Source organism: Suillus paluster, assembly GCF_016628075.1.
Source record: "Suillus paluster strain FC165 chromosome Unknown EDB91scaffold_26, whole genome shotgun sequence".
Lineage (NCBI taxonomy): Eukaryota > Fungi > Basidiomycota > Agaricomycetes > Boletales > Suillaceae > Suillus > Suillus paluster.
Window position 1 is genome coordinate 299,244 of NW_024537586.1, and position 24,441 is coordinate 323,684.

Below are 24,441 nucleotides of genomic sequence, written 5' to 3' on the forward strand. Positions count from 1 at the left end.
ATGTCTGATATCGTCCTTCCCGTCAAATACATCATTGAGAGTGTCCGGTGGGAGGGGCAGTTGGTTTCCGTAGGAGGTCAGGATGGCACTTCCATCGTTGGCCTCCGGCATGTCATGGGTGGCACACAAACCGTGCGTCGGGCTCTAGTTTCCCTCCTTACTGCTGCTGATAAGACATGTAGTGGAAGGTCCGGAACAATCCGTCGACCGGCATGGTGACGTTCCAAGGCGTGCATCCAAGTCCGTTCCCAGATGAAGGAAAGTACATTGCTGTCGACAAGCAGGCATGTTTACTGTCTTTTCTTCGATGTGCGTAACTCCTACTGACTTGGGTTCCATAAGGGCATGCTGGTTTACAGTGACGAGGCTTCATGGTTCCGCCTGATAAAAGCTGAGACAGGCCTGGATACTTTTATGTACGTGTTCCCAGTGACTCGCGACTGGCAGAGGTTCAACGTCGAGTCCCACATTTTAGGGTGGAGGATGCCGAATATCACACTGGCTGGCATCTCCACAATAACCAGGATGGCTGTCCTGTAGGTGTTGATGTCAATATTTGAGTGTTTGTCACTGCTGACGGGAGGCATACAGGTCACTGTTAACAACGTCTTGCTTCCAGGAGGGCAATGGAAGTTGAAGCCTGTGTCCTGATGTACTGAATAATGAAGTGATCGTTTTTCTGTTTGTCGTGGGCTAACTGTAGTCAAGGTTGTACACACCTTTGAACAAAGCTACCTTTCTTGCATCTCCTCAATTCCCATTTAATGGCATGTGTAACTGCACGCTGCCCTGAGTTGAGTGAATCACCTTGATTAGCATGCATTGGGACAGTTTCACTGGTCGTCGCATTCAACAAGAAAAACCTCAGTTCGGACCGCAGTCACACCCCGCAAAGGTAATATAAACAGTAATGCATATATATTCTTGTAACCACTAAGGCTAGGGTCATGACATAGTCAGTGATACTAACAGCGGACTGTGGTGTGACGCAGAGGTCAGCCTCTGGCGGCCCACAGTAGAGACTCATCTGCAAGATACCCGTTTGCAGAGAACTCAACGCCCTCCTTTGCCAGCATCTCCGTCTTTCTATTGCACTGCAAACCAGTGTTCTTCTGTCCACCTCTTGCATTGGCGCCTGTGCCCCACTCACCGAAGAATCCACCAATGTACAGATTTGATGCGATGATGCGGTGGCAAGGTACAAACGGAGCAAAGGGGTTGTTTCGAAGCGCAGAACCAACTGGGAAATGAGGTGGGTGAGAGCAGACAAAGGGACTATACTTGGACGCGCACCTGATCGTGGCGATCCTTGTCCGAGAGCGACGCAAATATCCTTGTACGTCGTAACACGACCACAAGGAATTGTTCTAGTGAAATCATATACTGCCCACCGATGTGGCGTGACGCGCTGGCAGAACCATGGACTAAGGGATCATCTTGGACAGTTTCAACGCAGGATGCTTGCCTTGCCGTCGCGCGTCTTAAGGGCATTGCGTTCGGTTTCACTCAAGGGATAATGCATCTTGCCTGTGAAGACAGTTTCATGAAAGCCGTATGACATGGGCTATGTAATCAAATGTGCATCAGCGCTTACAGTCTGATAGGTCCTGCATCTCCTCCTCGACTATGGAAGCCGTCAAAGTTATTGTCTTATGTCCATTGATGTCTCCCTTCATTGGCCTCAGTTGCGTCCTGATGACAGGCATTCTTCGGTAGAGAAAAAAAATAAAACAGTACTATTGCAATGCGTGAAACACAAAGGTGATACAAGTAGAATGAACGTGAGCTTTCGTGACAGGGGTTTGAAAAGAACCATAGTCCTACACGTGACTTCGGTTCAGGGCCGGCTAGATGGTGACCCTCACATCACTGAAAACAAGTGTCTATCTACGGCGTGTCTCTGAAGCCCATCAGGTACTGCATAATTTGGAAGGCGGCCTGGTTCATCGGTCTTTGCGTTAGACTGCACTCGCATCAAAGAATCGACGTACTACTGGCGCAAATTGCGGAACCCTGCAGAACACATGAGAAACGGAACGCTGTGTACGGTATTGCGTAGCGGAGGACTCACATATGGCCACTCAAGGCTACCTCGTAATAAGTGAGTCCCCGCTCTGAGTGAGTTGTCCCGTAGGCACCCACACCATCGACAATGAAGCTGTCTTTGGCGATAGGCGTCTGGAATCCTTGTAACCCATTCCCTTCAATGGAATGAGTGGTTATCGCACCTCAGCACTTCGAGTCACTCACAGGTCATACTACAAATGATTCCTATCGATTAAAGGGATACATGTCACAGTTATGAATACACTTACTTTTGAATGACGATTCTTGTTCTATTTCATCGCACCATGTGTCAGAATATACGAGAGCAAGGTTCGTGAACGAAGTCATACCCTTCAGCAATAAGAATGAAGTCCGCGAGACCATGCACAATGACGGTCCGCTGGTTCTTTTCGATGACATTCGGTAACACAGTGAAAGCAGACGGCAAGCTGCCATCTCCATTGGGAAAAACATTGATATTGGAGCACTCCGTCCATTCGGCGTCAACAGGTGCGTGGATAGCCATCTTCACTTCCTTTCGGTTAAAGTAGATCGGAGATTGTTGCTGTAGGAATGAACCTCTAGATCTGCATTAGCCGACTTCTACTCAGCGAGTCGATTGCTGAATGGCGTACGGGGAACCAAGGACGTCCCATAAAATCGGATACTTTTGTGGAGAAGGTTAATATACTACTGATGAGGATCCTCTTTGGCTCACAGTGTCCCAGATACGATAGATATCAAAAGCGGGGTTGATGATCAGCGCATTATTAAAAATGTCGTCCCAGACATCACAGCCTGTAGTGAACTCGACAGAGTCTCCTGGTAGCGGAAAAATGCCAGTTGGAGGGTATGTCACGTACTTATCCACGTAGCCAGTGTAATTGCATCTCGCAGCCTTCTTCTCGAGGTGGTTCATGAACGTTTGACTGGATCGTACCTAGTGAGGGACTTGCGAACTAGGTTCGAGTGAGATGAACAAACTTGAAAGAGAAGAGACCATCATATTTTTTCACGAAGTCCACTGCAGGGATTTCCTGTTGCACCACGAACCACGACAGCAAAGCTGATTGCCGTGAATTGAGACGGCACGAATTAATTCAAAACGTCACTTACGATCATTGATCCACATCCCTTGCAATGAGAGGTCTAACAGAGTGGGGTTCTCATAGATATAGTTCGCAATATCTTCATTGGTCTTTCAGACTTATGTTCAAAGAACGTAACTGCGAACTCACAAGGCACGTATGATCCACCGTACTGGACTCAGTTAACACGATGTTTGAACACTCTTTCTAAGAGAGGCACTTACACTTTCACCAGTCAGATACAGTTTCTTGCCTTTTAGTTCCGAAAAGACTTCCAGGAACTGCTGCATAAAGCCGACGAGTTGAGCAGCGAGATCATCCTCGTTCTGTATGTTTGGGGTGCCCTGAGAAAATCCTGTGCCAACGGGTTGCTCCACCCAAAGGACGGAGGAGAGGTTAGTCCAGCTTTGTTCGTTCACCGTTGGTTGGGCTTGACCCCAGGACCAACTGAAAGGCTTTATATTTCTCAGTCACATGAGTCGTGCCATCAAACGAAGGAGGCTTACTCCGTTCTCTTGCAACAAACCTTCGAGGGAGGAGCAGCCAGGGCCACCATTAGTCCTTCAAGTAGAACATGTCAAGTCGGCAGCGAATATTACACCGGTTCTGAATCCCGATGACGCACCAAAAAATCAAATCATCGAGACTCCCTTCGGGACCGGGAGGGAAAAACCAGAAAAAGAGCTGTGATCCTTTGTTTCAGCAAAGGACATGCACAATTCATGCATGGACACACCTGACGCGTCTCGTTAGGACTGTTGCTGATGGGTAAAAGACCTGCCCAGCTAGGACCGACGTCGAAGCCGACAAGCGGGAGAGAGCTGCCATTGACGTAAAATTCTGTACGAACATAGATCAGACGTAGTAATAGATGATTACTTGCATTATTCACCTGAGGCCTTCGGGTTCGTGAACGTGACGTTTTGAACATCACTGCGCTTCACATTCGGAGCTCTAGCCGCAGGACCGTTGGTCTGCCAACGCTTTGCTGCCTCGAGCTGGCATTCACTAACCTCCTGCTTGGTCATCTTACGAGCGCCAGCGGCAACCACTGCGAGCAGAGTCGCAAAGATGGCGAGAAGACGCATCACTGTCGAGTAAGCCAATCTGTGAAGGGAAAATAGCGAGTCTTCTGGCGTCGTGCATAATTATCCTGGGGGGTTATGTAAAATGAGTATTCCTGTAATGCCGGCAGGCGGTAGTTAACGATCAGATAGACCATATGCATACGAGGGGTAACATGGCAGGAAACGTACTGGAACATTTGATTTATTACTGTGTATGGGTGTGGTTCGTGATATGGCATCGGATAGGCAACTTGGCCGCTAGCCGTGATACTCCTATCTGCTTCCTTTACTCACGGTACTTGTGTTAGGTTAAACCAACTTGTTCAAGTTGGGCCGATGAGCAACCCAGCTAATACGCTGCTGGTCATGGTTTGGTAACCTCTCGAGACCTACAAACTTTCAAATTTAAGAGTTCCAGACTGGCAGAATGACCTCGGAGTCTGAGGAAAGCGCTAAATGGTCTAAGAGTGGCATTTGGTGTTCTCCACTATCGGACCACCTGGTGGCAGTCTAAAGCGTGTGAACAAGTCCGACTCATAGTACTGTAGAGATACGACACTAGGTTCGTCATGTGCAGCCTGTGACTACGTCACACTCAGTGTCACAGGTTCGAATGTCCGTGCGACCTGTGACCATACCCAAATAGATTCGCCCACGGGTGAACAGTGACCATCGGACATGCTGCTTTGTGATTGCAGCAACTTGCTTCAGCTTGTCATGGATTCGCCTCACATAGCTCTGAGTGGTAATGAGTGGACTTGGAGACTCCGTGGTCTTAAAGCCTGCCAGGTGAGTCTATGATCCATTTTCAAGTGCCTGTCATTCTGACATGCTGCTTCGTGATTGCAGCAACTTGCTTCAGCTTGTCATGGATTCACCTTGCATAGCGCTGAATGGTAACGAGTGGACTTGGAGACTCCAGTGTAAGGCTGGGGAGAAGTTCAATCTCTCGTTTGCGAGTCTCACAAGTCGGGAGGCATTGCAATATTTACGCGATGTTCAGAAGAACGATCTAGCTGGATGGGCGAGGATTGCTACTGCTCAGTACAAGACTGACAGCGTCGACCAGGCAACAGACTCCGAGTCAGAGGATGAGGCCACTAATGCTATCGGAGTTGAATCCCAGTGACGTGCCAATGGATGCACTTCTTGACCATATGGCTTCCAGGGGTGAACACGTCCGTTCTGACTGCCGTATCAATGCAGATGGTGGACTTTCGTGTGCAAACCACTCCGAAGTCTATGATGTGGGTGACATTGCTGCTGAAGATGTGGAAGGTGGCTTGAACAGTGTTCTGAAGGTTGAGTATGGGCGTGGAAAGTGTAGACACATCGCAAATTCAATGTATGATGATTTCTGGTCCTATTAGTGCACAACCTATGTTTTTTCTTATGTTTTTTTTTCCATATGTCACAAATTAGCTTCGTCCCGCCAAAATCCATGTGACGGTCACACCAAATAGATTCGATTCGTCAAGGGCTGTGACCTGTGACGAACCTAGTGTCGTATCTCTACAGTACTACCTTCTCAAGCCCCACCTGTCAAACAACGATACCCAGGTTTGCTCTCGTCCCCAAGGTAAGCATACAGGAAGCTCTGTCGTAGAAGTTTGTCTAATACCATTTAACTACCTTGTGTTAATGATTGAGGGCTTTGGATGGCAATCATGGTATATTGAACCGGTGATACACCGTCTGGGAAGTGTTTGAAGGCCGATTCTTCTCCAAAGGTTCGGCGAAGGTATAAATGTATTCAGGTTAATCAGGGATGATTTCGAGAGATGAGTCGTACGTGATAACTACACATGCCACATCGATATCATAAGCCGTTGCATGGACGCGGATAATGTTTAGTTTTGAAATTGTTTGGTGCATAGATGCGTCGGTCACATGACCTTTCGATTCCTAACAGCACCAAACATGCTCATTGCACTCATTTGTAATTGAAACAATATTCGCGTCTCGACGGTTGCTCGACAGACACACTTAAGCTTGTTCTTCTGTACATGGTAGTATGTAAGCCAGAGCCTACAAACTGACAAACGCCCACCCCAATATCTTACTACCATTGTCCTCCAACATGCCTCATTCACAAAGCACGAGCAACACGAGCAACATGAGCAAGATCGTCAGCGAACCTGAATCCGTCATCAGCTTTAACGAGAACGTGTATTTGGTCATGCAAAACGTTGTCATATCCACTGCGACTTATGCGGAGCATGCTCGATAAGTGATAAAGCAGCTAGTGACGAAGCAAGACGCATGGATCAAAACTCCACCAAACGTGAACGACGAACGCTTGTAAACATTGATGGCAGGCATCTGGATCTACAAACCAACGGCAAGTGTCACTATCTACGGCGTGTCCCTAAATCCCATCAGGTACTGCATAATCTGGAAAGCAGCCTGAATCATCGGGCTGTGTTAGACTGCACCTGCGTCAAAGAATTGTCAGCCTACCACTGGTGCAAATTGTGGAACCCTACGACAACAGATGAGCAGCGGGACCCTGTGTATTTCAAAGCACTTACATGTGTCCACTCAGGGATACCTCGTAATAAGTTAGGCCCCGCTCTGAGTGCATTGTTCCGTAGGCACCTACGCTATCGACAATGAAGCTATCATTGGCGATTGGCATCTGGAATCCTTGCAATCCATTCCCTTCAATGGAATCAGTGGCTGTCACACCTCTGTGGGTCTAGTCACTCACAGGTCATGCTAAAATAATTCCTATCGATTGAAGGGACATATCATAGAACACACTTACTTTTGAATGGCAATTCTTGTTCTAAGTAATCAACTCGTGCATCAGAACATACGAAAGACTCGTGAACAGGCATACCATACCCTTCAGCGATGAAATAGAAGTCTGCGAGACCGTGCACGATGACGGTCCGCTGGTTCTTCTCGATAACGTTCGGTAACACAGTGAAAACTGGGGGCAAACTGCCGTCTCCATTGGGGAAAACATTCTTGGAGCACTCCGTCCACTCGGTGTCTACAGGCGCGTGGATGGCTTTCTTTACATCTGTTCGGTTGAAGTAGATTGGTGTCTGTGTCTGTGGGAATGAGCCTCTATGTAGTTATAGATATACGTCAGCCAAGCGATCGGGTGATATTGAATGGCCTACGGGAAACCAAGGACATCCCATAGAATTGGATACTGTTGTGGAGGAAGTGAACATGATACTGATTGGAATCCTCTTCGACTCACAGTGTCCCAGATGCGATAGAGATCAAAGGCGGGGTTGATAATCAGCGCACTGCTGAAAATGTCGTCCCAGACATCACAGCCTTCAGCAAACTCGACAGAGTCCCCTGGCAGTGGAAGAGGTCCAGACGGAGGGTACTTGACATACTTGTCCATGTAGCCAGCATAATTACACTTCACGGCCTTCTTGTCGAGGTAGTCCATGAATGTTTGACTAAATCCCATTGGTGAGTGGCCCGTGGACTAGTAGATTCCAATGAAACGAACAGACTTGAAAGAGAAGAGACCTGTGTATTTGTTCACGAAGTCCACTGCAGGAATCTCCTGTTGCACCACGTCCCACGAGAGTGAAGCTGATCTCCATGGATGCACCCATGAGAGGACACAAAGTGATTCAAAATGTTACTTACGATCATTAATCCATAGCCCTTGCAACGAGAGGTCCAACAAAGTGGGATTCTCATAGATATAGTTCGCAATATCTTCATCGGTCTTTTAGTTATGTTCAAAGAAAGTCACTTCCGACTCACAAGGCACGTATGTTCCTGCGTACTGAATCCAGTGAGTTCAATATTTGAACGGACTATGAGAGAGTGAAGCTTACGCTTTCACCCGTCAGATACAGCTTCTTGCCTTTTAGTTCCGAAAAGACCTCCAGGAACTGCTGCATGAAGCCAACAAGTTGAGCGGCGAGATCATCCTCGTTCTGTATGTTTGGAATGCCCTGAGAGAATCCTGTGCCAACGGGTTGCTCCACCCAGAGTACGGAAGACAGGTTGGTCCAGCTTTGTTCATTCACCGTCGGTTTGGCTTGACCCCAGGACCAACTGAGAGGCTGTAAATTACATTTGTCAATTAGTGAGCAGTACGATCAATAAGAGGCTTACTCCATTCTCTTGCAGCAAACCTTCGAGGGAGGAGCAGCCAGGGCCGCCATTTGTCCTTTAGGCAGAACGTGTCAAGTCAGCAGCAAACATTACACTGCTTCTCATGACACACCAAAAAATTAAATCATCGAGACTCCCTTCCGGACCGGGAGGAAAAAACCAGAAAAAGAGCTATTGTCCTTGACTATAGCAAAATATGTACATAATTTACGCATGAACACACCTGGCGCGTCTCATTGGTACTGTTACTGATGGGTAAAAGACCTGCCCAGCTTGGACCAACGTCGAAGTCTACAAGAGGGAGGGATCTGCCATCAACATAAAATTCTGGACGAACATGAATCAGGTACAGATGTTCACCAGTGGCGACGTCAATCACCTGAGGCTTTGGTGTTCGTGAACGTGATATTTTGAACACCACCGCGTTTCACGCTCGGAGCTCTAGCCTCTGTGCCACTGGTCTGCCAACGCTTCGCGGCCTCAAGTTGACGCTCTCTAAGCTCGTGCTTCGTCATGGTACGAGCGCTAGCAGCAGCGACCGCGAGCAGAGCCGTAAACATGGCAGGAAGACACATCATGGTCAAGCAAACTCCTGATCTGCGACAGACAAATATCGATGTCATCTAACATCGTGCATGATGGGTCTTTTATGATGGCTCATAATGTACCACATGACATATGTGCCTAGGAACTGCGAGCTTCCAGTGGGGAACAAATGGGCTTGGTGATAATGAGCCAATCAGAACGCAGGCCGCAGCCCTGGCTGGCATCTATTAGTACACTGCATTATAATTTGTGCTCACCTCGATAGCTTCTTTTATTGCGGAACCGGATGAGTTGACACGTATATAAAATTACAATTTAACACCATTCAGTATCATTTGTCCCATCGTCCACGTGTCAATGATCCGTTCGCCGATATCATTCTAGCCCCAAATATGAAATTGGCTATCTTATATGAGCTGAAGGTGCAATATGGTGAGCATATGTCGTCCCTGCCGTACTGCAACAATAATTTGTTGATCTGTGGATCGCCGACATGAGCCAATAAGTGAACGATGATGGGTTCCGTGTGGACAGTGTAGCATCGCTAACACAACCTCCCCAAGCCTCCCCAGGGGAAGGTTGAAGAAATACAACTATTCCCCAGATGGAAACAACGAGCACAGGAGTTACGAGGACGAATGAATATGCCCGTAAGCAAAATTGTTGGATCATGAAGTTCATCTGAGAGGTGGTACACATTTTTTGTGATCTCCGGTCATTCCGAGTGACAGTGACTGATATTCCACCAAGGCCCCCTATGTGGTCCTGCTCTTCGACTCGTCTTCTTGTCTGTGTTCCGAGGACGCCCACGCATGTCCGTGAGATGCTGTAACATTCTAACTGCTGTCATCGGGCTGAGGCCCGCACAGTCCTAGCGGGGTAGGTGCCGTCGTTATGGTAGACGTCGTCCGCGGTTTCACAGGGGATGAGTTGTTCGGCAATATTCGCGAATCATACCACTGATTTATCATGTAAGAATATAGTGGAGGACCCCTGAAAAGACGGTGGAAGGGGTGTGGCATCCGGACAAATATCGATCTAATGTTGGGTGGTTGTTTAACCTAAGCTCGGGGGTGTGGGGTCTCTGGGTCAGCCCTACCCGACGCAGGACGTTGTGGATGTCATATGTCAGTTTAGAATCCATATGCAGAGTCGCAACCCGGATTCTGGCAAGAGTTCGAAGCCAGCATTGTACTACAAGTCGAAGTTCACCTAGCAAATGCGGACACTGACAACCTGAGTTCGACTCTGGGGATGCATCCAAAGGCGAAGCAAACAAGGAGGATGGAACAATACGCAGTAAATTGAGAGCTCGGTGAAGCTCGGTGAAGATTGCGGTGGATGAAGGAGTCACCTGGGCCCAGAGATCACAGACCTCCTGACTTTGCTGCAACGAATCTCTTAGCACCGACGAATGCTTGTAAGCATCGGTTGTTATGGATGCCAGGCATCTAGATCTACAAACCAACGGCAAATGTCCCTGTCTACGGCGTATCCCTAAAGCCCATCAGGTACTGCATAATCTGGAAGGCCGCCTGGATTATCAATCTCTGCATTAGACCGCATTCATGCCACAGAATTGTTGACTTACTACTGGCGCAAATTGTGGGACCCTGCAGAAGACACGTGAGAAACGGGATGCTTTGTATTGTGGTGAACTCACATGTGACCACTCAGGGCTATTTCGTAATAAGTTAGGCCCCGCTCTGAGTGCAGCGTGCCATAGGCACCCACGCCGTCGACAATGAAGCCGTCATTGGCGATAGGCGTCTGGAATCCTTGCAATCCATTCCCTTTAATGGAATGAGTAGCTGTCACAATTCTGTGCGTCCAGTCACTCACAGGTCATGCTAAAAATAATTCCTATCGATTGAAGGGACATATCACAGAACACACTTACTTTTGAATGACGATTCTGGTTCTAGATCGAATATGCATCAGTACTTGGGAGAAGAACTCGTGAACAGAGACATACCCTTCAGAAATGAGAACGAAATCAGCGAGACCGTGAATGATGACAGTCCGCTGGTTCTTCTCAATAACATTCGGTAATACGGTAAAGGCAGGTGGTAAGCTGCCATCTCCACTGGGAAATACATCGATATTGGAGCACTCTGTCCATTCGGTATCAACAGGCGCATGTATGGCGTGCTTCACATCCTTGCGGTTAAAGTAGATCGGAGTTTGCGCCTGTAAGATTGTACCTCTGGGTGTGCGTAAACCGAGCTGTCGATTTGACTATTGAATGACCTACGGGGATCCAAGGACATCCCATAGAATCGGATACTGTTGTGGAGAAAGTTTACGAAAGTGCTGATTAGAATCCTCTTCGACTCACAGTGTCCCAAATGCGATAGATATCAAAGGCGGGATTGATAACTAGCGCGTTGTTGAATATCTCGTCCCAGACATCACAGCCGTCAGCAGCCTCAACTGAGTTCCCTGGCAGTGGAAGAAGGCCAGTTGGAGGATACGTGACGTATTTGTCCATGTAGCCAGTATAATTACACTTCGCGGCCTTCGTTTCGAGGTGATTCATGAATGTTTGGCTGGATCCTATCGATGAAACTGCAAACTTGATTCAAGTAGAATGAACAGACTTGAAAGAGAAAAGACCGGCATATTTGTTCACGAAGTCCACTGCAGGGATCTGCTCTTGCACCACGTCCCACGAGAGAGAAGCTATTCTCCGTGGATGAGCTCTTGAGAGGAGAATGATCCAAGATGTTCCTTACGATCACTGATCCATATCCCTTGCAACGAGAGGTCCAACAGAGTGGGATTCTCGTAGATATAGTTTGCGATATCTTCATTGGTCTTTCAGATAGTATTTTCAAAGAAAAGTGTTGTCCAACTGACAAGGCACGTATGTTCCAGCGTACTGGTTCCAGTAAGTTCAATGTTTGAATGGACTCTGATAGAGAGAAGCTTACGCTTTCACCCGTCAGATACAGCTTCTTGCCTTTGAGTTCCGAAAAGACCTCCAGGAACTGCTGCATGAAACCGACGAATTGAGCGGCGAGATCATCTTCGTTCTGTATGTTTGGAGTGCCCTGAGAGAATCCTGTGCCAACAGGTTGCTCCACCCAAAGGATGGAGGAGAGGTTGGTCCAGCTGTGTTCATTCACCGTTGGTTTGGCTTGACCCCAGGCCCAACTGAGAGGCTTTAGACTTTTTAATGAGTCGCACTATCGAATCAAAGAAATACTCACTCCATTCTCTTGCAGCAGACCTTCGAGGGAGGAACAGCCAGGGCCGCCATTTGTCCTGGAGGAAAAACACGTCACATCAACACTGAATTGACATTAGACCAGTTATGAAGACACACCAAAAAATCAAATCATCGAGACTCCCTTCGGGCCCGGGAGGGAAAAACCAGAAAAAGAGCTGTTGTCTGTTTCAGTAGAGTCAATGCGTAACTCACAGTTGACACACCTGACGTGTCTCATTAGGACTGTTGCTTATGGGCAACAAACCTGCCCAGCTAGGACCGACATCAAAGTCGACAAGTGGGAGGGATGTGCCATCGACGTAGAATTCTGCACGGACATGGATCAGACGTAGATGTTTATTTGTGACACTTCATTCACCTGAGGCCCTGGGGTTCGTGAAGGTGATGTTTTGAACACCATTGCGCTCCACCTCCCCTGCACTTCCCATCTCTACAGACCAGCTGGTTTGCCAACGCTTTGCTGCCTCAAGCTGGCGCTCCTTCACCGCACGCTTGGTCATGACACGGGCACTAGCAGCAGCCACTGCGAGCAAAACGGTAAAGACGGTAAAACGCACCATGGTCGAGTAAGCCTACTCGATGTGACGGTCATCTAGCATCGTGTATAATATGGGGCTTTTTATACTCGATCCCGTGCGCGTTTTCTCTAAGTACCATGCTAATACAAGTGTGTCCGGTGCCGAGGAAGATCATGGGAGTGAACAAGTACAAATACGTCGAGTTGCTTCAACTTGATTCACACTACATATAAGTACACCTCAACAAATTTACAACGCACCAATCATGCTCAAGGTAGGTCACCGTATACGGACACACTGGCACACAGGCCGCATCTAATATATATGATAAACAAGACCTATAGTTGACCATATTACTTGAGTCATACCTCATGCATACTGCGCTCGCTTTCCTCCTGAACATTAACTTTGGCTCACGATACTTAGCCTCCCCACCGATGGTCGAACTCCATCTAATCTACTGCGTCCCCTCGTCAAGGAACACAAGTAAAAAGGAATATGATCATAATGTTGCCCGTAGCAATGATGACACGCTCTCGCCACCCAGTTCATTTATCGGAGTGTCCTGGTCACTCTCTGTCTTCTTTGTTTGCTGCCCTCAACAGACGTCTTGATACAGGATGAACGAGGCATCCAATTACGCCCTACTGGTCAACATTATTCGACGGTTCCCAAACTTGTCTCGTCCATCATTGCCCGTATTTGATTGTTCTGAGTTCGTTTTGCGCCTCTGCAGGTAATCGGCTCTGCTTCTTGCAGATTTCTTTTACAGAGATTTCCTCGCCCAGTGCAGGGGACAAGTTCCCTTCAGTCAGACTCGACGTGTCCATCATGACCAAGTTACGTGTCGGTCTTTTTGCGAGATTACCTGCCAGAAGACAGAGAAGCCAACCACTTTCCAGCTCTCCGACAACTTACCTACGACTGCATCCCTCCTCCGTTCCTCGACCGTACTTCGAAAATTTTGCGAGGCTGAGCTGCGTGAATGTTACTACCGTACACCTCAATTTCCCCTTGTCTTCAGACGGAGTTGGATCTGCTCAACGAATGTTTCGTTATTTTAACGATCTCGTCCTTTACCTCCTTTTATGGACGAAGATCAAACAGAACCAAATCCTCCCTCCTCCCGTTTCATACCTGGGACTACATTCCAAAGCACCCGCGTTCGATTTCACACAACTACTTACCTCACTTCGTACCATGTCAGGCTCGAAGCTCATGATGGTTCGATTGCTGCACGCGGACACTGGAAGATTTACGGGGGAACCGCAAATCTTTCATCTTCTGTTGACATGATACGCGGGTCATGGGTAAAGTGTGGTTATCCTCGGGTTTATACATTGATGTATTCTTAGGTGCGAGTCTCTTCATTCACGCCACATATTAGCTCACTCAGGCTGCTAATCTTCAGGGATCTATTTAGACGTATCACGGATCTGTATCTGATGATCTGTATCTAATACACGTACACTGCTGCACAAAACGCCCTTGCGTTGCGCCCGCAGGAACGACCTGATAAGTTACTTGCCCATACGTATGCATCTGACAACCCTTCATAGCTTGACTCGTGGAGTAGCTAACAATAGACGTTATCTACGCGCCAATCACATCATTTGCTATCACCTGGCCAGTCAAGGAGTGCTTACTAAGGAATCAGCACTGCGTCCTCGCCCTCATGCTCGCCAACGTTTGAAAGTTGAAATCGACGCATACTTTCACTATAATCTCGCATACAGTCGCTCGCTACACGCATAATGACCGATGTGTCGGATTACGGCGGATCTGTGGCTATCGACGATCCCAGCGGATCTGGGGAAACCTCCCCGGACGAGTTGAAAGCGGTCGCCAGAGAGAACGTGTCGAGGATTGAACGTAACCGCAGGCGCGCTGAGAGGCGTGCTGATGTCGACGACTTAGCAGTCGTGTCTGACGACGAGCCGCTTATCGAGATACTCTCTCGATCTAATTCTCCAGCTCCTTCTCCCCCAAAGACTCCATCTTTGGCCACGCACCCGGCCTTGCAAAACTTTGATGTGATATGCACGATTTGCTCATATGCACACTATGGATCTCTTCCTGCCCTTGCATCCACATGCCGCGTCTTTGAGCGCCCAGCACTTGATGTCCTTTGGAGAAATCTGCAGTCCGTGGAGCCTCTTGTCAAATGTCTACCAGATGACCTGTTTGGCGTTGGATATATGGTGGGTTTCCCGATTTTATATGATCTCGCGCTTCTGACGGGTTTCACCTGCTCAGGCATTACTGAAACCTCTTGACGCCAAGATGTGGGATATTCTCCGCAAATATACGTCCCGCGTGTACTCCATCACACACTCAGGCCGTTCGACGGTTATAGAGCCCCTCGGTTTGCTAATGTTGTCTTGTCCTTCGGCACCTGCGTCCTTATTTCCGAACCTTCGCGAATTAACATGGCATGCTGATGGAACACACTGCGCTGCAGAGTTCTTGCGCATGGCTTTCGTACCAACCCTGGTGTTCTTGGATGTGCAGATTTCTTCAGCTTCCTCTATTTTTCTCTCAGTCCTTTCGTCTCTTGGGACCTTGTGTCCTCACCTCCGGAGAATGACTGTACAATCTCCATCTCCATCTGCAACCAACGACTTGCTTCTTAAAAATTCACCTTTTATTGCGCAATCTATTTCCCAGCTTCATCATCTACAGGAATTGTCTGTATGGGACCTAGGAAACCAAGGCATCGAGCACCTTATGCAGCTGCGAACTCTGCAGATACTGTGCTTGGACTTAAAAGTATCATCAGCTTGGGACAGACGGTCGCATTTGCAGCTCCCGGGCTTTCATGATTTGAATTGTTTGACCCTTTCCATCGATAATCTCGACCATGCCTCGGACTTTGTGAGTTCGCTTCAGGTCGTCAGAAGCAGAAGCATCACGATCTGTTTCACTGTTGCTCATCTTTCACGTGCATCTACGACGATGTCCCAGTTCTTCGCTATCCTCAAGGAGACATGCGACCGGGACAATCTTGAGTCCTTAACCCTCCTCGAATCTTCGAGATCGAAAGGTCACGCAGCATCGAGTGTCCTCACGCCATTGCATGCATTCCGTAACTTAACTCAGCTGCTCATTGAGAACGGCTGTACTATGTCCATGGATGATGAGCAGCTCCGCCAGCTGGCGAGAGTCTGGCCTAAGCTCGAAGTGCTCGCCATCAGCCGCTTTGTCGTCATCGATAATATCATAATACCTACATTCCGCGGGCTAATCGGTTTAGTTCAGCTCTGCCCCGGTCTAACTTCGCTTACTCTTGTCATCGATACTACCGGGCTGCCAGACATTGGCATGGCATACATATCCCCCGGCGGTGGAATATGCAACAAGCATCTCAAAAACCTCGTTCTCAGCAATTCACCCATCGAATCCCCGATGCGCGTAGCTCTAGTCCTCAGCGGCCTCTTCCCCAACTTGATGCGGGTTGATCTTGATTGTTGGGATTCGGCCCCAACAATTAAATCAGCACTCAAGCAGTCATTGATGAAACAATGGGAAGATGTCAACCTCAATCTTGTCGGCTTCGTCATCGTAAGGGCGCGAGATAAAGAAGCGCCGTCGGGAGCAAGGGCCAGCGGCCTAAGCCCAGGGCAATGCCAAACGCTAGAAATGATGATGGGAACCCCTACTTAGTCCACCGTATGATGTCGTCTGACTTCTGAGCTGCGCTTGAATCATCGCCTACACTTTCATGTTTGACTGTGCCTGGATGTATGCACATACTTACAAGACCTTCGGTTGGAATAGTTGAGCGACATAAGTAACAAATGATATTATACATATGGGGAAGAATACATAGTATGTTATATTGGTGGAGTCATGATATCTAATATACTACACGGGGAGAATAGGAAGCTAAGGTATCTATCAATTGAGCAGCGTACGCGTGATAGAGCTGTCAATTAAACGGAGTTATATATGCGAGGGGGAATTACTTGCAATCATGTCCGATGGATAGCAGTTAGGGTGGAACAGCCTCCTCTTCATTATAAGTATGACGGGGAGGACAGCAGCCGACGGGTGGTGGTAATTATAAAAACATAGCTAGCTAATAAGTAGCATAGATCTGCTAATGAGTAAATGCTAGGTTACTACATTACTCCTCGTCTTGATAACTTCTCGCAGTAGAACGTCTGAGAGGTATAAAACCGTCCAATGTGCGTTTCTTTTCGATGGTCGCTCCAATTTTCCTTAGGTCCTCCGTGACTCTTGCTCGCAAGACCTTTTTATACTCGGTATGCGCCCTCGCGAGACCGCCAATTACGAACCTTATAGTCCTGATCTGCGAGTTTACATGGCCCAAAATAGTTGGGGGTGGCAATGTCATATTACACCACCTCACAGGAGTGTGGGCAAAACACAAGTCCGCACAAAATACTCGTGAAATCGACCATCATTTGTGAGCTCAGGGTGGAATGTGGTGAGCATATGTCGTCCCTGCCGTACTGCAACGATACTTTGTGGATCGTGTGGATCGGAGTCGCCTTCGTTGTGGACCATCAGCTTCTGTGACTTTGGCACAAGATTAGTCGGTAAACGAGCGATGATTTCTATTGGTGGGTTCCGTGTGGATGGATGTAAGGCTAATATAACCTTTTCAGGGAAAGTCAAACGATACGAATGACTGCAAAAATAGAGACACGCACAGGAGCACGAATGAATACACCCATAAACGGAACACTTGGATCCTGGAGCCCGTCTATTGAAAGAGGTGCCTCGAAAGATTCAACCTTCGCGAGGCGGTGTCACTAGAGAGGAAGAACTGCAGAATGCGATGTTTGTACCTGTGAACCCCAACCATTCCGAGCGACGGTGACAGATACTCCGCCCAGAAGTTCTTGGCCGCCTTTTTTGGTGTTCTTCACTGCCTGTGCAAGAAGAATCGCGCCGGCACAGGTCCCCCACACGGGCTTCTTCTGCAGGAACGTTCGCAGAGGTTCTAAAAGCCCGGCGAGCTTAGCGAGGAGCGCAATAGTGGTAGATTCTATAATATGACACGAGTGAAGTTAGGACAAGTCTAGTGACGGTTGTCTTACCCCCTCCGGGGATTATCAGAGCATCACAGGCTGAAAGATCTTCTGCAGCCCGAACAAGAACAATCGCGATTTTCTTCTGACATGAAAGCTTTTTCAGGGCAGCCTGGTGCTCCGCGAAAGCTCCTTGAAGAGCTATATTTTCCGGATAAGACGATGGATATACTGTGCGGACGCGTATACTCACCTAGTATGCCGATGGTAACGTTGTGGCTGACCTGAACGTGGGCCATGAGAAAGGGAGACGCTGAAAGGATCTGTTGTACACGTCACAGAACTCACGGAAACAGATTAGCGGAATCCAAGCGGAATAATACGGATCGAGTCAGTTACAATCGAAATGTGGTCCTTCCAGGTGTCGAGGAGGAAAATTGGCGGTTGGCCGACGGCCCGCCCGGCGCAGAGCGTGGGACTTTTCCAAGCATAAGTGATGACGTGATGACTAAGACCGGAGCTCTTTTTCACTCTCACTGCAACCACCATCATGTCTGAGCTTGACGCTGACCTCTATGGCGGTATGTCCTACCTTAACGTATGCGAACTGTTCGGTTTTGATTGATCCCTTCCTAGATCTCTACGGAAACGACGAGCCCGAATTTTCTGCTCAAGCAGAAAATGCTGACCCATCTAAAGCAGAAGAGTCTCTTCCATCGGAAGCGCCCCCTCAAGCACCTGCTGCTTCCAGTGTCAAGGCTACCCCACCGACACCATCAAAACAGGCTTCACCAGCCGTGCCAACCGCCGCCGCCGCCGCCAAAGTTCCTGCAATGGAGACCTATCCAGTACAGACTTATGAAGAATACGCGTCGACCCCCACCCAATCTGGACCTCCTACCTACACGGTTCCCTCCACACAGCAAATACCGACTTATCAGCAACCTCAGTCCGACTATTCACCAGATATGGGCCAACATGACGGCGTCGGTAGCTATGACCGCCAACATAGCCACGAGAGAAGTGTGCGGCCGTCTGAGATGAAAGATGAAGGGTGAGTTGTATAGGACAGTTCTACTAACTTCCTACAAAAATTTGGGTCGTTCATTTTCGATTTGTTGGGAAATACTGGATCTTAATCGTTGACGGTCAATAATGCCGACGTAGTTGCTTCGTCATCGTCACGCCTAGCTACTCAGCTATGTCGACTAGGACGACTAGTCTAGCTCTAGCATATTCGCGTTCTCTACGTCCAGTCTAAGCTAGGCTAGCCACAACGCGAACAGACAGTAGCGTCTTTCCTTTTTCCTCTGTCATAAAACCCCCTGTCTCTACAGAAACTAATAACGATCCTTGCTTTTCATATCGTACGCTCAATTACCGCGTCCGAACGTATTCCTCGTGTCTTCGACCATGTTGCCTCGCGCGTGCGACACTATCTATAGCAAGATGTTCATTGGCGGTCTCAACTGGGACACAACCGATGGTACTTACATCATTATTACTTGCTCTGTACCGTTCGGTAGTACTAAAATAAGGTCGTTCGCGGCAGAGTCCCTCAGGAATTACTTTTCCCAGTTCGGTAAAGTAGATGCATGCACGATCATGCGCGATGCTGCTGGCCGGTCGAGATGCTTCGCCTTTTTGACCTTTGAGGACCCCGCAAGCGTTAATGCGGTCATGGTGCGGGAGCACTTCCTAGATGGCAAGATTGTACGTACACTGTCGTATCTAGCATTGGAGTCTATTTACCCATTGCATCAAGATCGATCCAAAGAGAGCAATACCTCGACAAGAGCACCAACGCGCCACCAAACTGTTCATCGGCGGTCTTGCAGGAAGTGTGACATCGGAGTCAATGCGGGATTTCTTCTCGCAGTTTGGCAAGGTCATTGATTCCACAGTCATGTTAGACCGTGAGACCGGGAGAAGCAAGGGCTTTGGGTTTGTTTCATTCGAAGACACAAATGTTCAACCGTTCCTCGGTTTTGGGAACCTAGAGATTGATGGTAAACTGGTATGTGACGAATGTGCGATATTTAGAAATAGACTCTTCATTCATGCACTTTGTTCAAGATTGATGTGAAGCTGGCACAACCACGTTATCAGCGCGATAACTTCAACGAGGATGGCGGTCAGCAGCAACAGCAACAGCAGCAGCAGCAGCAGCAGCAGTACAACAACAAGGGCGGGAATTTCAATGCTGCAGCTAGCCCTATGCCCGCGGCTCCGTCGGGCAACACTCCATTTGATCCTCAGGCCCTCGCCGCTTTGTACACCCGCATGTTCCAAATGGCGGGCGGAGGCGGCATGATGGGAGGCATGGGCATGGGCATGAATCCAGGCATGAATCCGGGCATGAACCCGGGCATGATGGGCGGCATGGGTGGTTATGGTGGTGGTGGTGCAGGCATGGGCATGGGCAGAGGCGGCATGGGAAATCCTGCAATGGCGGGTGGAATGGGTGGAGGTGGAGGTGGAGGACCAGGGATGGGTGGTGGAATGGGGAGAGGGGGACCGGGTATTGGGGGCAGCGGTACGCCTACAGGACCTGCCAGTCTAGGTCCTAATGTTCCGCGTGGTCCACGCGGCGCACAAAGTGGACCGGGTGGCCCTGGTGGTCTTGGCGTTGGCCCGCAACGAGCAGGACAACGAGGGCAGCACAGTTACCATCCCTACGCGCGCTAGGTCCCATGGCCCCATAGCTGGAGAGGGCTGGAGTCGCATTGCAATTAACTTATCAACTCAAAAGCTGGTCCCGTGTACGTGTGAAGATTGTGGACCTTTCATATCCATTATACGCAGTAGTCTTGTTCGTCATTTTCGCTTTCTAACTACTGTTTCTGTAGTATGTTCAGAAGCCATATGGAATGAATTGTTTGTGCGCCGCATCAACATCGTGAGTTCCCATGGCAGTAGTCCAAATCGAAGGAAGTACTTTGTTGCTCATGCACGTCTTCCTCGACGGTCCCGGTTATTCCTTCCACAAATAGAGCACAACAACGCGACATAGCGTTTTGCTGATGTAAGCAAATACTTCCGCCTCTGTTGACGTCGTTTACATACTCGAACGTGGGGATCCAACTGGATCTCCCGAAGCTCTCCAATTGCAACCCACCTGACACTCGCAGAGGCCGCAATAACAGGTCGAACTTCAGTTGGGCGCGTACCGTCGTGCTCATAACATGCCCCCTCATGTGGACGTGGTCGTAGTTTTCCGTGCCATCCAGAAAGGAGCTAGCTTTTCTAAAGAGCAAGTGCGCCAGAATGCTATCAAGGCGGAAAAACAGTATTCTAAGCTCATTGATACACTCACTCGAGCTGGCCTCAAAGCTGTTGGGAGACGCGGAGAGAGCCAGGGTCAAGTGCTTGTAATGGTGACTTGCCCGCAGAACGTGCTTGCGAACCTTATCCGTTGTGAACGGTGAGTTTTACAGCGAATTACTTTCCATCTTCTTATGCGTGTCAGAAACTCGGACTTTCTGTATGGTCTTCCAATGTCCAAGTTGCCATCCACGAATGAATTCGAATGCGCTCCACTATCTCCTGCTGATCGTATCCGTTTGATTCATGGATTCATTTCCTCTACTCCCGAAGACAGAGGCTTAGGTATCATTCCAGGACGAAAGGAGTGGGATCTCGTGGAGTCTGTAATGGTACTTCACGATCACGACTTCAATGACCACTGGATACGCCTCTGGACACGGCACCGGATAGCAAGCGTGGAACTTGAAAAGATTAGAGACCAGGTTTGTCTAAATTAATTTTATACCGCGTACGTCATTATGATTGTGTTATCCTAGTTCGGAGATTCCATTGCGCTCTACTTTTTCTTCCTTACAGCATACACGCACGCTCTCATCTTTCCCGCGGCACTTGGCGCTATCTTTTATTTCATCGGGACACCCTACTCTGCTTTATATTCCACTTTGCTCGTGTTGTGGTCAATTGCGTTCGTCGAATGGTGGAGACTGCAAGAACGTATCCTGTCCGTCAGGTGGTGTACTCGTGGTTCGTGGCGCGTGGAAAAGCGGAGGGTTGATTATATCCCGAGCTTCCCCTGGTGGAAGCAGGAGACGCGCATGTTGGCTAGCATACCAGTCATCCTACTTTTTGCAACTATCCTTGCGGTTATATTGACTGGCATATTCGTCCTGGAAGCTTTTGTGACTGAGCTTTACAAGGGTCCTGGTCACAGATATGTGGTAAGCTAACTCGTGTCTGCCGTTTATCGCCTTTCTGAGCATCTATTGTTTAAGGCTTTCACTCCAACGATACTTTTCTCACTTCTTGTTCCTCGGTTACTCAACATGTACCAGAAATACGCCAGTAGTTTCACGGATTGGGAAAATCATGAGCATCAGTCGAGTCATAGCAGCTCTCTTTCATTGAAGGTCTTCACGCTCTCGGCGATGAACGCCTATCTTGGTCTTGCGCTGTCCGCATTCGTCTACGTCCCATTCGGCGAAAGTGTCATGCACTTTGTCCAATCCCACCTGTTCATAGAAGGCCATCGGGCCTTGGCTTTATTGGAGAAATTCAACGTCAATTTTAACGCCACGTCGCATTTCGGCGCCGGAGGAGGCGGTGGAAAGAAAGTCGGCGCGGCTGAACTCAGTTTATGGGAGTCGGATAGGAGTAACGCGCGACGCAAGTTGAAGTCATCGAGGCTTCAAGAGCAGATGTTCGCCTTTACGGTTACAAACCAAGTGGTGGACACCTTTACGGAGATTGGCTTGCCATATATCCTCCGTGCCGTAGAGTCGTTCCGCAATGGGAAAGGTTTTCGCAATGGTAGCGGAAGGGGACATGGGAAGAAAAAGCGGGTGGCGTTTGATGATGAACCTGTGGGCCAGGATACTCATGGTAGAGAGGAACGTGAATTCCTCGAGCGCGTCCGGAGTGAAGTGGCGCTACCAGAGTATGAGGTGTTCTCGGACTACAGCGAGATGGTAACGCAATTTGGCTACGTCGCTCTTTGGTCGACGATATGGCCGCTTGCACCAGTGATGGCGCTTCTCAATAACTACATTGAAGCGCGCTCTGACGCGTTCAAAATCGCGGTGCACACCCGACGACCGATACCTGTTCGGACAGATACGATAGGTCCATGGCTCGAGTCCCTATCATTTCTAACATGGTTGTCGGTTCTCACGAATTCTGCTCTGGTATATCTCTTCCGTCCCCGTGGTCAACAGGAGCACTCGTTGGGGACCATGATGAATGCGACTGTAACTGAGGAATCGCAGCACCTGAAGCATCACCGACCTAATGGTCTTGCTGCAACCCGAGAACTTCTAATGTCTGCCCTGTTAATCGCGTTGTTGGCGTCCCATGGCTATCTCGTGATACGTGCCGCCATCCGACATCTCTTGGACCGTGCCATATGGACAGGAAGCAAGGAGATGAAAGAGGCAGAATGCGTGGAGCTAGAGATGAAGGAGAAATACCTGAGTAGCCTCGGGCAGTGTGCACCTGGTGAAAATGTGGCGTTGGAACACGAAATCACTGGCGACAAGGATGAATGGGCCAATTTTTGGACACTGGACGAGGGGATGGCTGATATAGAGAAGATGGTAAAAGATGCTTGATTCACGGGTTTGAGGGTTGAGATAATATTTATTTGGCACAGTGGACTTGGCCTTCTTGTTGGCGTTTTCACTTTTTGAGCGCGAAGTCTTTGTTGTAAGTAACATCGTGCACGCATCGGCGTTTGTTTTCCTCGGGATTCAAAAAATATCTCGTAGGCATCTCAGCCCTTGTACAACAGGCTGCGCATAGCATCAGGAGTCCTATCTCCGGGCCATTCGGACTAGTATTGGACAGACCGTCATTGATGCTTTTCAATGCATGTCGATCCGGAAGACCAGCGAAGACGACGAATTCGGAACAGAAAGCATGGGCCCTTTATTGTACTCGGGCTTTGCTCCATCAACACATTGCAATCCAACGCTTTCACGCAGTTGTTCTGGCTTCAAGCATCAGTCTTACTATCAGAGAACTTCGCGCAATATATATATAAAGTATTCTGATCATCCCATGAAAGCCAGAGGTCATTCAATCCAATACACCCCAGAGGCAAACGATTTGTTGCGGACTGGGAAGGAAACGGTATAAGTCATGTTTCAATAGACTTCTGGGTCATAGACTCATCGTCGAGTTGCTGAAGTTGTCCGGGGCCACAGTGAAAATGGAGACAGTCACTCACAAAATGGACGAAGAGGAAAAAATTCTGGGCGCGGGACCGACGACCCGGATATTCAGATATATCAAGCCCTCACAGAGGACAAGAACCAGGAAGTCAGAAGAAGACATGCTCACCTTGCCCGTGTCTTTATTCTTCTCTGCCATTGTCCGGAATGTGTCTTTTGTCGACATCGTTGTTTCGTTCCCTTGTGAACCGGAATGGGCTGAATACTGACGACCTCGTCTCTTCAGGTTCTTTGCGAGGAAGCGCCATGAATTCTTGACGATGCCATCCCCGGACCCAGCGGGCTGAGGGGTGAACAGAGTGGAACGTCAGAAAAACACCTGCAACCTCCACCCAACCAGGAGCCTAAGCTAGCTAGCGGGCGTCCTCGGTTTCAAAAACAGGGGACCCAAGTTCCACGTCCCGAGCCATCCACAAAGTTCCGACGTGGACGGCAGCGACCGCCGATGCCCTGAAGATGGCACGATGTTAGTAGCCGAACCCTGGGCCGGGGGTGAGATTAGAGCGTACTTTCTCACCTCACACTCGAGCTTGCGAAGCAACGAGGGTATTGAGTTAACATAGGCGGGGTGCCAGAACCACTGTGGGCCAGCGACCACACCGGGATGATTGGCATGCTGAGGAGGCGAACAGGGTGG

The 24,441-nt window shown here is 48.8% G+C and overlaps 12 protein-coding genes across 12 annotated transcripts; 7 read left to right on the forward strand and 5 right to left on the reverse strand.

Moving 5' to 3' along the window:
• On the forward strand, positions 1-651 carry EDB91DRAFT_1248515 (uncharacterized protein; the record flags this gene model as incomplete). Its single annotated transcript, XM_041322947.1, has 5 exons — positions 1-132; positions 183-295; positions 360-416; positions 476-536; positions 592-651. The coding sequence occupies 5 exons, from the start codon at positions 1-3 to the stop codon at positions 649-651; spliced, it is 423 nt and encodes a 140-aa protein (XP_041177157.1).
• A 252-nt stretch (positions 652-903) lies between these two features.
• On the reverse strand, positions 904-1,721 carry EDB91DRAFT_1133606 (6-O-methylguanine DNA methyltransferase). The gene is made up of 4 exons (XM_041318738.1): positions 1,595-1,721; positions 1,466-1,527; positions 1,294-1,408; positions 904-1,240 (listed from the first exon to the last, which is right to left on the reverse strand). The coding sequence occupies exons 1-4, from the start codon at positions 1,704-1,706 to the stop codon at positions 996-998; spliced, it is 534 nt and encodes a 177-aa protein (XP_041177158.1). The 5' UTR covers positions 1,707-1,721; the 3' UTR covers positions 904-995.
• On the reverse strand, positions 1,722-4,704 carry EDB91DRAFT_1329072 (Alpha/Beta hydrolase protein). Its single transcript, XM_041325307.1, has 15 exons — positions 4,391-4,704; positions 4,027-4,314; positions 3,871-3,974; positions 3,760-3,818; positions 3,641-3,695; positions 3,359-3,589; positions 3,285-3,306; positions 3,163-3,234; positions 3,031-3,112; positions 2,765-2,975; positions 2,682-2,713; positions 2,368-2,627; positions 2,072-2,228; positions 1,992-2,013; positions 1,722-1,938 (listed from the first exon to the last, which is right to left on the reverse strand). The coding sequence occupies exons 2-15, from the start codon at positions 4,220-4,222 to the stop codon at positions 1,888-1,890; spliced, it is 1,554 nt and encodes a 517-aa protein (XP_041177159.1). The 5' UTR covers positions 4,223-4,314; positions 4,391-4,704; the 3' UTR covers positions 1,722-1,887.
• A 245-nt stretch (positions 4,705-4,949) lies between these two features.
• On the forward strand, positions 4,950-5,571 carry EDB91DRAFT_1082160 (uncharacterized protein; the record flags this gene model as incomplete). Its single annotated transcript, XM_041315463.1, has 3 exons — positions 4,950-4,990; positions 5,051-5,326; positions 5,370-5,571. The coding sequence occupies 3 exons, from the start codon at positions 4,950-4,952 to the stop codon at positions 5,569-5,571; spliced, it is 519 nt and encodes a 172-aa protein (XP_041177160.1).
• Positions 5,572-6,474: 903 nt separating this feature from the next.
• On the reverse strand, positions 6,475-9,122 carry EDB91DRAFT_1347151 (Alpha/Beta hydrolase protein). Its single transcript, XM_041325910.1, has 16 exons — positions 8,679-9,122; positions 8,523-8,626; positions 8,412-8,470; positions 8,300-8,354; positions 8,017-8,247; positions 7,943-7,964; positions 7,823-7,894; positions 7,684-7,765; positions 7,416-7,626; positions 7,333-7,364; positions 7,049-7,276; positions 6,969-6,989; positions 6,912-6,919; positions 6,733-6,862; positions 6,662-6,683; positions 6,475-6,607 (listed from the first exon to the last, which is right to left on the reverse strand). The coding sequence occupies exons 1-16, from the start codon at positions 8,920-8,922 to the stop codon at positions 6,557-6,559; spliced, it is 1,572 nt and encodes a 523-aa protein (XP_041177161.1). The 5' UTR covers positions 8,923-9,122; the 3' UTR covers positions 6,475-6,556.
• A 1,235-nt stretch (positions 9,123-10,357) lies between these two features.
• Positions 10,358-12,819, reverse strand: EDB91DRAFT_1133651 (Alpha/Beta hydrolase protein). The gene is made up of 14 exons (XM_041318739.1): positions 12,436-12,819; positions 12,281-12,384; positions 12,174-12,232; positions 12,058-12,112; positions 11,779-12,009; positions 11,705-11,726; positions 11,581-11,652; positions 11,446-11,527; positions 11,184-11,394; positions 11,100-11,131; positions 10,821-11,051; positions 10,746-10,766; positions 10,688-10,695; positions 10,358-10,638 (listed from the first exon to the last, which is right to left on the reverse strand). Exons 1-14 carry the CDS (start codon positions 12,635-12,637, stop codon positions 10,505-10,507), a joined length of 1,464 nt encoding a protein of 487 aa, XP_041177162.1. The 5' UTR covers positions 12,638-12,819; the 3' UTR covers positions 10,358-10,504.
• Positions 12,820-12,852: 33 nt separating this feature from the next.
• On the forward strand, positions 12,853-14,148 carry EDB91DRAFT_363746 (uncharacterized protein). The gene is made up of 6 exons (XM_041327005.1): positions 12,853-12,869; positions 12,932-13,163; positions 13,215-13,331; positions 13,384-13,434; positions 13,498-13,950; positions 14,007-14,148. The coding sequence occupies exons 2-5, from the start codon at positions 12,967-12,969 to the stop codon at positions 13,889-13,891; spliced, it is 759 nt and encodes a 252-aa protein (XP_041177163.1). The 5' UTR covers positions 12,853-12,869; positions 12,932-12,966; the 3' UTR covers positions 13,892-13,950; positions 14,007-14,148.
• Positions 14,149-14,167: 19 nt separating this feature from the next.
• EDB91DRAFT_1347153 (uncharacterized protein) lies at positions 14,168-16,258 on the forward strand (the record flags this gene model as incomplete). The annotated part of the gene is made up of 2 exons (XM_041325911.1): positions 14,168-14,796; positions 14,852-16,258. Exons 1-2 carry the CDS (start codon positions 14,350-14,352, stop codon positions 16,256-16,258), a joined length of 1,854 nt encoding a protein of 617 aa, XP_041177164.1. The 5' UTR covers positions 14,168-14,349.
• Positions 16,259-16,963: 705 nt separating this feature from the next.
• On the reverse strand, positions 16,964-17,891 carry EDB91DRAFT_1082164 (PdxT/SNO family; the record flags this gene model as incomplete). Its single annotated transcript, XM_041315464.1, has 5 exons — positions 16,964-17,218; positions 17,272-17,355; positions 17,410-17,609; positions 17,662-17,793; positions 17,846-17,891. 5 exons carry the CDS (start codon positions 17,889-17,891, stop codon positions 16,964-16,966), a joined length of 717 nt encoding a protein of 238 aa, XP_041177165.1.
• Positions 17,892-18,142: 251 nt separating this feature from the next.
• EDB91DRAFT_1248522 (uncharacterized protein) lies at positions 18,143-18,650 on the forward strand (the record flags this gene model as incomplete). The annotated part of the gene is made up of 2 exons (XM_041322948.1): positions 18,143-18,173; positions 18,229-18,650. The coding sequence occupies 2 exons, from the start codon at positions 18,143-18,145 to the stop codon at positions 18,648-18,650; spliced, it is 453 nt and encodes a 150-aa protein (XP_041177166.1).
• A 227-nt stretch (positions 18,651-18,877) lies between these two features.
• On the forward strand, positions 18,878-20,489 carry EDB91DRAFT_363779 (uncharacterized protein). The gene is made up of 3 exons (XM_041327006.1): positions 18,878-19,305; positions 19,358-19,609; positions 19,669-20,489. The coding sequence occupies exons 1-3, from the start codon at positions 19,006-19,008 to the stop codon at positions 20,278-20,280; spliced, it is 1,164 nt and encodes a 387-aa protein (XP_041177167.1). The 5' UTR covers positions 18,878-19,005; the 3' UTR covers positions 20,281-20,489.
• A 52-nt stretch (positions 20,490-20,541) lies between these two features.
• EDB91DRAFT_1133673 (calcium-activated chloride channel-domain-containing protein) lies at positions 20,542-23,627 on the forward strand. The gene is made up of 5 exons (XM_041318740.1): positions 20,542-21,016; positions 21,062-21,341; positions 21,396-21,797; positions 21,852-23,277; positions 23,340-23,627. The coding sequence occupies exons 1-4, from the start codon at positions 20,778-20,780 to the stop codon at positions 23,181-23,183; spliced, it is 2,253 nt and encodes a 750-aa protein (XP_041177168.1). The 5' UTR covers positions 20,542-20,777; the 3' UTR covers positions 23,184-23,277; positions 23,340-23,627.
• The last annotated feature ends 814 nt before the right edge of the window (positions 23,628-24,441 follow it).